The sequence below is a fragment of the Aotus nancymaae genome, unplaced genomic scaffold, assembly GCF_030222135.1.
Source record: "Aotus nancymaae isolate 86718 unplaced genomic scaffold, 86718_ANA_hifiasm-v0.15.2.pri h1tg000021l, whole genome shotgun sequence".
Lineage (NCBI taxonomy): Eukaryota > Metazoa > Chordata > Mammalia > Primates > Aotidae > Aotus > Aotus nancymaae.
The window spans coordinates 2,161,685-2,171,633 of NW_026988433.1; the positions used below are offsets into that span (position 1 = coordinate 2,161,685).

At 51.9% G+C, this 9,949-nt stretch overlaps 1 protein-coding gene across 4 annotated transcripts in view; it reads right to left on the bottom strand.

Moving 5' to 3' along the window:
- Positions 1 to 9,700, bottom strand: part of ADGRD1 (adhesion G protein-coupled receptor D1) — a 172,725-nt gene extending 163,025 nt beyond the window's left edge. For 3 of the 4 annotated variants that reach the window (XM_012455940.2, XM_012455938.2, XM_012455937.2), the window contains exons 1-2: positions 9,015 to 9,700; positions 8,886 to 8,922 (exon numbers count right to left, since the gene is read on the bottom strand). In XM_012455940.2, coding sequence (XP_012311363.2) covers positions 8,886 to 8,922; positions 9,015 to 9,080 — 103 coding nt within the window. In that variant the 5' untranslated portion in view covers positions 9,081 to 9,700. The remainder of the gene's footprint in view (positions 1 to 8,885; positions 8,923 to 9,014) is intronic. The other variant, XM_012455939.2, reaches the window with a different exon arrangement.
- Between the last annotated feature and the right edge of the window lie 249 nt (positions 9,701 to 9,949).

Genomic DNA, 9,949 nt, shown 5'->3' on the forward strand with positions numbered 1-9,949 from the left:
GTGAGTCCTGGCAGAAAAGCTGACAGAGTAAAGTGATACGTGTCTCATTCACTCTAAAGCCAGCCAGGGTTCATAGGTGGCCAGTGATGAGAAGAGGGGGTCTGAGGTCAGAACATCGCCTCCTCTCCACACCACTGCACTTCAGACAAGTGTCAAACACCTCAGCTGTCACAGATGTTTTGCAACCAGCAACACTGACTGCAAACAAGTAATCAAGGGGCTGCCAGCTGTAACCCCCAGGGGCCAGTGAGTCTGGCCAGTGAGTCCAGAGGAGTGATCTGGACAGAGTCCAGGGATGGTATCCAAGGCGCAGGCCAGACTCATCAGAACAGATGCTGGAAACCATCAGCTGGCACCACTGGAGTCGTAGGGCAGGAGAGGCTGCGGCACCGTGAAAACCGTGCCCTGTCTAATGAAGTAGCGCTTCCCGATGCCAAAGCATTGCGGCTCTGCAGGAAGCTCTGCCCAGAATTGTCAGGTCTTCATTTTTGAAGAGGAGTTAGAAATACAGATTTTTTAATGCAAAAATCTATCAAAGTTTTAATGTTAGCCATTTTTTAAAATAAAACATTGTGTGGTGCTAATGGGATGGGCTGAATTCAGCCCACAGGTTCCTTTTTAGAACTCAAGGAGTAAAATGACTCGTAGTCCAGGAAGTTTCATCAGAGCAAGAAACTCTCATTCTTTTGGGGAAAAGGCAGACTGTGGCACATTTCCTATAGAGAAGGTGGCATGAGGCCGTCTAGCTCTGCACCCACCTTGGTTTTCACCAAACTCTTCTAAAGACTAAACGTACTTCTTAGGCAAATGGGCTAGCCAAGCAAAAACATGGCCCATTTGCCTGGAAAACAAATAGCAGGGGGCAGAGGCAGAAAGAAAATGGGAGGGGGAAGAGAAAGAGAGAACAAGGGAGGGAGAGAGGAAGGGGCAGAGAGAATAAGGGGTGTTTTCAGCCCACATCACCTCAGTTCTTCAGAATTAATTTCTCATCCATACGTAAAGTTTTATTAAGTTTGGAGAGAGAGAGAGAGAGAGAGAGAGAGAGAGAGTGTGTGTGTGTGTGTGTGTGTGTGTGTGTGAGAGACAGAGATGTAAGAGAGAGATGAGAGACAGAAGTGTTAATACTCAAAAAAGTTAATAAAACCTTTAATTTTTCCTCTTCCATTTTTCTTTCAGATTTCCCTTTTCTTCTCCCTTCCCAGTTACTTATTCCTTGTGTGAGTCCAGGGAAACTTCTGTCCCTTGGTGTTGCACTGACCTGATCCAGCTGAAATCTACCACACAGAGGAACACTGGGCCCTGCCGACTGTCAGACTGGCCTTCATGGTTCCACCTTCCTTTGCCTCCAACACATGGAGCTCATTTTTCCCGAAGGACTTTGCCTGCTGTTCCCAGGGCCTGGAATGCTGTTCCCCGCGTTTCATGTAGCTGATCCTACGATTCAGATCTCAGTTCACAGGACCCCTCCCCTTTGTCTCCAGCACCATCCATTCTTTCTTTCTTTCAAGTCCTTGTTTTCTCACGGCATTTACTACTATTTGAGATGTTTCTGTTAGTATATTTATGTGTTGTCTTCTGTATCAGACTCTGCGCCTTGAATGCTTTACTTACACTGTATCGCCCATGTCTAAGACAGGGGGCACGGGACGTGGGTGAGGGTGGGTGAGGGTGGGTGAGGGTGAGAGAGACAGAGAGAGAGAGAGAGAGAGAGAGATTTTTGCATTTGGAATCTCCCAAATTTTTAATGTTAGCAATTTAAAAACTAACTATATATTAATGCAAAAATAAATAAACACAGAATATAATTATCTGTATAATTCTACTATCTACAAAATCTCTATTTGCCAAATTTCCATCTCTTCAATAGGATATAAACGTTGTTTTTAAAAATCCTACAAACACTATGAAGATGAAGAATAAAGTTTCTGCCATGGCCTAGAGGTTCCGACAGTTCTTGGTCAACTCTACGGCATGACGGAGATCTAAGGAATTACAATTACTGTAATTATCTGCTTGGCCTCCCGGACCCCTAAAGAGAGCAGGCGAAGTGAGCCGCCCCAAATTCCTGGAAACGGGCTGGAGCCAGCTGTGCCGGGTGCCCCGGGACAAGAAAGCTGCTGGGTAATGACATGCTTTGGGTTTTTGTAAGTTCCCTTTTCCTCATTACAAATGCCATCTATAAAATGGCATGCTTATAAACTCTGTAAGAAGGACCTGCAATTTATTGGCCGGGACCATATATGGATTTAATCAATCATCACAGCTTCATAAGGCTGTCCCTGGGGAACAGAGGCAAGAAATCGAACAGGCTAGGGCCCTGGAAAAGCTTTCAGATGTGGGGAGGGGCCCAGACTCTGCAGACACTGGATTTCCCTCTCCAAACCTTCCTCCTGGCTTCCCTGTAAAGGGGAAGGTGGCTCAGTAGTCCGTGGGACCCCTCCACTGCAATTCTGTAATTCCTCCAGAATGGCAATCTACGGTCAGCTAAGCGCTGATAATGCAAAGGCTCAACACGATTTCAAGTTGTTTTACAATTACTTACAAAACAAACACCTCTCTACATGGTATACATAAAGACCTGGCAAATATCTGGCTACCTCTGCCAGTGTAGACAGGCAAACCAGGTAATACAAGCCAAAACAGCCACCTGTGAGTCAAATGCATGCCGGTTGGCTAGCTTTATTGATACGGTTTACCAAATGACTAGCAAATCTTCAGTGATTATGCACAGACAAGTCAATAAACATATATATATTTTGAGACAGGGTCTCACTCTGTCACTCCGGCCGGAGTGCAGTGGTGTGATCACAGTTCACTGCAGTCTCACACTTCTGGACTAAAGTGATCCTCCTGCCTCAGCCTCCCAAGTAGCTGGGACTACAGGCATGCACCACCATGCTGGGCTAAATGTTTATTTTTTGTAAAGATAGGGTCTCACTATGTTGCCCAGGCTAGTCTTGAACTCCTGTGATCCTCCTGGCTTGGCCTCCTGAAGTGCTGGGATTAGAGGGGTGAGCCACTGTGCTAGCCCAACAGATATTGATTGAGGGCCTCCTATGCATAAGGCATAGTGCTGGTTGCCAGAATGAGAAAACAAGAAATGCGTGATAGTTGTGAGAACCTTTAACAAAACATAGAGTTTTGTGTGGCTGTGGTGGAAAATCAGCCGGGCTTCACAAGCCCCGGCTCCCGCCTCCTTCTTAAGGCTCCCCTAGCACCCGAGTGAACTTACGGCCCGGTACTGACCACTCAGCTGTTGTTCGCCAAGAACCTCTCTCTGTGTCTGTCCGCCCGACTCCACCAACACTGTGAGCTTCTTGGACTTATTACTGTGTCTTCTGAGTCCTGTGACCTTGAGCAAATCACCTGGTCTGTCTGAAAGACAGGCTTCTCCGCCTGCGGTGCGAGGGCACGACACTAGCGCAGGGCTCTTGCGAAGATGATGTAAAAGCAGTGTTTCAAAAGGCCCAACGTGCAGACAAACTGGCCGGTTTTAACGGCTGCTTAGCGCTCTTTAGAATGAAATGTCACGTGTTACAGAGCTGTTCTCTCGCTGATGGAAATTGAGGTTGTTTCTATTGGTGTCTGTGGCGCCTGTGCCCATCATGGACACTCTGGAGGAGACATGCTGGGGTCAGGCCTCCTCTCCCAGGCTCCCTGGAGGGCCGGTGAGCCTCAAGGACGGAAGCTGGAACGTGAAGGAGGCCCTAGATCCTGGTTCACACAGACGCCCAGGGAGGGGGCTTTGCAGCAGGAAACAAGGTGAGCAGGGTGTGAGATGTGGGAAGAGAAGACAAAAAGAAATGACTGGGCCGGGCACGGTGCCCACGCCTGTGATCCCAGCACTGTGGGAGGCCGAGACGGGCAGAGGACCTGAGGTCAGGAGTTCAGGACCAGCCTGGCCAACATGGCGAAACCCCATCTCTACTAAAAATACAAAAATTAGCTGGGCATGGTGGTGTATCCCTGTAGTCTCAGCTACTCAGGAGGCTGAGGTAGCATGATCACTGAAACCCAGGAGGCACAGGTTGCAGTGAGCCGATATCACGTCACTGTACTCCAGCCTGGATGACAGAGCGAGACTCTGCCTCAAAAAAAAAAAAAAAAAAAAGTATATAGAATAGGATGGAGGGAGAGGGGGAAGTACAGAGGGAAATGAGGGAGGAAAATGCAAAAAAAGGAAAGCAGACAAGAAACAAAGTGAGAGGAGGTAGGAGAGGGGAGAAGGGGGAGGAGGGAAGAAGGGGAGGAGGAGAGAGTGGGAGGAGGGGAGCAGTGAGGAGGAGGGGAGCAGTGAGGAGGAGGGGAGCGGTGAGGAGGAGGGGAGCGGTGAGGAGGAGGGGAGCAGTGAGGAGGAGGGTAGCAGTGAGGAGGAAGGGGAGCGGTGAGGAGGAGGGGAGCGGTGAGGAGGAGGGGAGCGGTGAGGAGGAGGGGAGCGGTGAGGAGGAGGGTAGCAGTGAGGAGGAAGGGGAGCAGTGAGGAGGAGGGGAGCGGTGAGGAGAAGGGGAGCGGGGAGGAGGAGGGGAGCGGTGAGGAGGAGGGGAGCGGTGAGGAGGAGGGGAGCGGTGAGGAGGTGGGGAGCGGTGAGGAGAAGGGGAGCGGTGAGGAGGAAGGGGAGCAGGGAGGAGGAGGGGAGCGGTGAGGAGGAGGGGAGCGGTGAGGAGGAGCGGAGCAGGGAGGAGGAAGGGGAGCGGTGAGGAGGAGGGGAGCAGTGAGGAGGAGGGGAGCGGTGAGGAGGAGGGGAGCGGTGAGGAGGAGGGGAGCGGTGAGGAGGAGCGGAGCAGGGAGGAGGAAGGGGAGCGGTGAGGAGGAAGGGGAGCGGTGAGGAGGAGGGGAGCGGTGAGGAGGAGGGGAGCGGTGAGGAGGAAGGGGACCGGTGAGGAGGAAGGGGACCGGTGAGGAGGAGGGGAGCGGTGAGGAGGAGGGGAGCGGTGAGGAGCGGTGAGGAGGAATGGGAGCGGTGAGGAGGAATGGGAGCTGTGAGGAGGAGGGGAGCGGTGAGGAGGAGCGGAGCAGGGAGGAGGAGCGGAGCAGGGAGGAGGAGTGGAGCAGGGAGGAGGAGCGGAGCAGGGAGGAGGAGGGGAGCAGGGAGGAGGAAGGGGACCGGTGAGGAGGAGGGGAGCGGTGAGGAGGAGGGGAGCGGTGAGGAGGAGGGGAGCGGTGAGGAGGAGGGGAGCGGTGAGGAGGAGGGGGAGCGGTGAGGAGGAAGGAGAGCGGTGAGGAGGAAGGAGAGCGGTGAGGAGGAGGGGAGCAGTGAGGAGGAGGGGAGCAGTGAGGAGGAGGGGAGAGAAGAAGGGAAGGCAGGCAGGCAGTAGGATGTTTTGTTCGTGAAGGACACCTAAGCATTCAGCAAATGTGTCCACCTTCACCTTTATCCTGAAAAGGAAAGGAGGAGGAAGGAAGAGAAAAAAGGACAAAGTGCAAAAACAATTTGCAGTGAGAGGAGGACGAGGCAGGATGAGGAGACAAGAGGGACTGCCACAGGCTGGAAAGCTGAGGAGAAAGGCACCTTCCGGTTTCAAGAGCTCAGCAGGCACAGCCGCCTTCACGGTGCTTTCCCACACAGACTCCAGGTCACCACGCCCTTCTGTCCCTTCTTATTGTCATCAGCACTACCACTGTTTCTCTAAGATGGCTTCTTGACGAGAAAACGCTGATTTCTGCCCTAAATCAGGACTTGGAAGAGCAAAGGCTCTGTATGGAACAAAGACTGAGTTCAAACTGCTCCTTGAAGTTTAGAGTCAAGAATGCAAGTGCATATGTGTGCGTGTGTATACACGTCTGTTCATGTGTGTGGATCTGTAAATGTGTGGATGTGTAAATGTGTGTTCCTGTATGGGTGCCTGTGTGTGGATGTGTGGATGTGTGATCTGTGTAAATGTGTGGATGTGTGTAAATGTGTGAGGGTGTACATGTGTGGGGACATGTGCATGTGTGAGTATGTGAAGATGTGTGTGGACGCATGTGGATGTGTACAAGTGTGTATGGACATGTGTGAGGTGTGCATGTGTGGGCATATGTGTATGTGTGTGATGCATGTGTGATCATGTGCAGATGTGTGTAGGCACGTGGACATGTGTGAATGTGTGCATGTAGGTCTGCATGTGTGCAGAAATGTGTGGATGTGTGTGGATGCATGTATTGTGTGTGGTGTCTGTGAATGTGTGTGGTCATGTGTGTAGACATGTGGGCATGTGTAGGCATGTGTGACATGTGAACATGTGTAAATACATGTATGTGGATGTACATGGACCTGTGTTGGCATGTAGGAGTGGGTGCACATGGATGTGTATGTGTATGCATGTGTCAGCACCTATGAATTGTGTGTACACGTGTGTGAATGCCTGTTGACACATGTTGGCACATGTAGATGTGTGGGCATATGTGTGGGTGTTTTTGCATGTGTATGCATGTGTGGCAACACATCTGGGTGTGTGTAGATGTGTGTGAATATGTGATATGTGTTGGCACATGTGGGTGTGGGTTGTGCATGGATCTGCATGTGTATGCATGTGTGTCAACACATGTGGATTGTGTGGACACACGTGTGTATTCATGTTGACACGTTCTGGCATATATAGATGTGTCGGGCATATGTGTGGACATTTTTGCATGTGTATGCATGTGTGTCAACATGTCTGTATGTATGTGGACGTGAGTGATGTGTGTGGATGTGTGTTGGCACATGTGGGCACATGTTGACACATGTAGACATCTGGATATGCATGGGATGTGTGTGTATGCCTACGTGTCAACATGTGTGAATCTGTGATGTGTGTTGGTGCATGTGGGCATGTGTTGACACACGTAGGCATGTGGCATGGGGAGGGCACGTGGACACATGTGCATGTGTGAGGATGCGTGTGGATTCTATGTCATAAGCAGAAGTCCAGGGAGTGCCCGTATAGCTTTTCTGCAACACTGAGCAGCAGTCGGCGCCATGCTGGGGCCATGGGGGCCACCTGCCTCCTGCAGGACCAGCGTACGCAGCCCTGCCTGACCACCCTGCAGTTCGAGGGGCCGCCTCTCTCCTCCTCTAGCTCCTCTCAAACCAGGAGGCCTGCATTCACGAGAAGAGAGGCGCCCACGGTGGATACGTCCTCTCTTTAACACAGAACCGGGCATGCTTACTCATTCCCAAGCCACAGGAGCCCTTGTTTCTTTCTTTCAGCGATTTGGCTGAGGAGAGGGAAACTCACAGTTTCCACACCCGTTTAAAAGGGGCTCCCTATGTGTGTGGACGAAAGAGAAGTGGCTGCATCCTCACCCCCGAGCTGGTGAACGAAGGTGGTGACAACGCCTGGAACATCCTGGCTTGGCGCTGTCAGGCAGCCGGAAAGGAGACAGAGGCTGAGGGTACAACACCTATCCCCAGACCCCAGCAGGCTCCTGGTGCTCCACCCAGGAAGGGGGCTCTCCCTAGAGGCCTGGCCAGCACCCTGGGTTCTACCCACGGTGCTGTCCTGAGTCCATTTGTGGTTGATTATTAAAGGCTGGTTCCCGGCCAGGCGCAGTGGCTCACATCTGTAATCCCAACACTTTGGGAGGCCAAGGTGGGTGGATCACCCGAGGTCAGGAGTTTGAGACCAGCCTGGCCAACATGGCAAAACCCTGTGTCTACTAAACATACAAAAATTAGCGTGGCGGCACGGGTCTGTAATCCCAGCTGCCTGGGAGGCTGAGGCACAAGAAGCGCTGGAACCTGGGAGGTAGAGGTAGGAGTGAGCTGAGACTGAGATCACACCACTGAACTCCAGACTGGGGCGACAGAGTGAGACTTTGTCTCAAAAAAGAAAAATAATACTAATAAAAATAAGTTTAAAAAAAGGCTATTCCCCATCAAAGAGGGGCAGGGCCATGCGATAGTGCTTGTAGGGGCCCAGCCAAGCTCTGGTGGGGCGGGGGCCGAGGCTGTGCTCACAGCAGGCTTCCTCGCAGGGGTTCAGGCACTAGCAGGGTCTCCTCCCACCTCCTGCAACTTCCAGCAGGGAGCGACAGCCTAGCTTGACAGCCCGCTGCTCCCAGAAAGCCTCGTCTTCCCATCCCTGCCCTGGCTGATTGGAACGTGCGCCCACACTCTTGCCAGCAAAGGGTGTGTGCCTCCCTGTCTTCCCAAGAGAAGCCCCAACCTGATGCTTCCTGATTGGGAATCACAATGGCTAAAGGAAGGTGGCTCTGGGGCAGAAGCCAGTGTGGCCCTCTGTCCTGAGTCCCACTCGTGGGCTGCTCCAGCCTAAGTTGCTCAGCACTCTGAGGCTGGAGGTCTCGAGACCCTGCTATGAGCCAGAGCTCCAGTCCCCTCCAGTGACTCTGCCCCGAAGACATGCAATGGCACAGTGGCTCCCACCTGTCATCCCAGAACTCCGGGAGGCCAAGCAAGCAGATCACCTGAAATCAAGAGTTCAAGACCAGCCTGGCCAACATGGTGAAACCCTGTCTCTACTAAAAATACCAAAATTAGCTGAGCGTGGTGGCGTACACCTGTGAGCCCAGTTACTTGGGAGGCTGAGGCAGGAGAATTGCTTGAACCTGGGAGGCGGAGGTTGCGGCCACTGCAAGGCAGCCTGGGCAATAGAGCAAGACTCCATCTCTTTAAGAAAGAGACAGAAGGCATTTAAGCAAAGAGATCACACTTCTTTAACCACAAGGTTTCATATGACCCAGCTAAGGAGCCACAAAGTTGCTTCTCCGTCCACCACTCAGCCGGTGAGCAGTAGCAGAGCTGCCCAGGGTCAGAGCGTGTGGCAGGGCAGCGAGGTCGGGGACCAGGAGCCCAAAAAGGGCCATTCACTGATGCCTCAGAGATGAACAAGTAGGCTGTTCCTGGGATACCCGCACCAGGCAGGGGGAGAGCACGGTGCAGAGTGAGAAGGAAACACTCTTACCTGGATGGTCCTGCGATCTCGCATAGACGCCACGCACCTGCACACAAAAGACCACGGTGTGAGACACACTCAAGGAAAGCCTCTGGAAAAACCGAGCCCACGTCCATCCCGGCCACTTAGGGACATTACCTGAAAGTTGTAGAAAAATAGCAGCAGCCGGGAGTACCAGCAGCACAGCCGCAGCAGCTTCGCCATGGCTTTCTCGGAGGTCAAAGCTCGGAGCCAAGTGAAATTCCTGAGGGTCTGTGAGAACGGGACCTCTTAACCTTCACTTCCTTGGAAAAGGGGCATTTTCACAGATTCCAGAGGGAGAAAAAGTTCTGTTTCCTTAAAGTTTGTGAAACGCAGCTGTCTTGGAGACCTAATGGGTGTTTCTTCCTTGTCCCAAAACTTGAGATTCTTCAGTGATCAATAAACACGTTGCAATGACCGGAGTAGCTGTGGAATGCAGGGAGGAGAAACCAGAGTCCGACTCACAGTCCTGGGAAAGCGATCCCAGGTCACCACTGTGCCCGCGACCTGCACCCGTGGACGGGAGGCTGTTTGTCCTGCGATATTTTCTTTTTATTTCAAGAGCTTCTGTTGGTCTTGGTCAGGTTTGGAGCTTCCCTTTTCTCTGAAGAAGGCTTTGTGTGTGATTTTCCCCTGGAGCTCCCGCCTGCTCCTCGGGCTTGTCCTGCACCCGCTCTCGAGCTCCTGCTGGTCTGGCTCAAGTTCACACCTCCGTCCTGCTCTCTGGGTGGAGAGGGAGTGAGTGATGTAAGTCTCTCTCAAACTTTGTTCTGTTCTCCTTCTCTATTTATATCCCCACTGCTCTGTCCTTCCTGGGTCCTAACTCCAGTCTGTTAAGAACAATTGAAATATTTTCAGGATCTCAGGCTCAGAAGCAAACCACGCAGACATGGTGTGTGTGTATTACTGATTCTTCTGGCACTTCACAGTCAGCATAAATATTAATAAATACACAATGCAAAACAAACCATAAACTCTGTTTAGAGCTAAATCTTGTTTGCCCAAAAAGAGAATAAAGTTGATGAATGGATGGAAAAGAAAAACCAGCACAC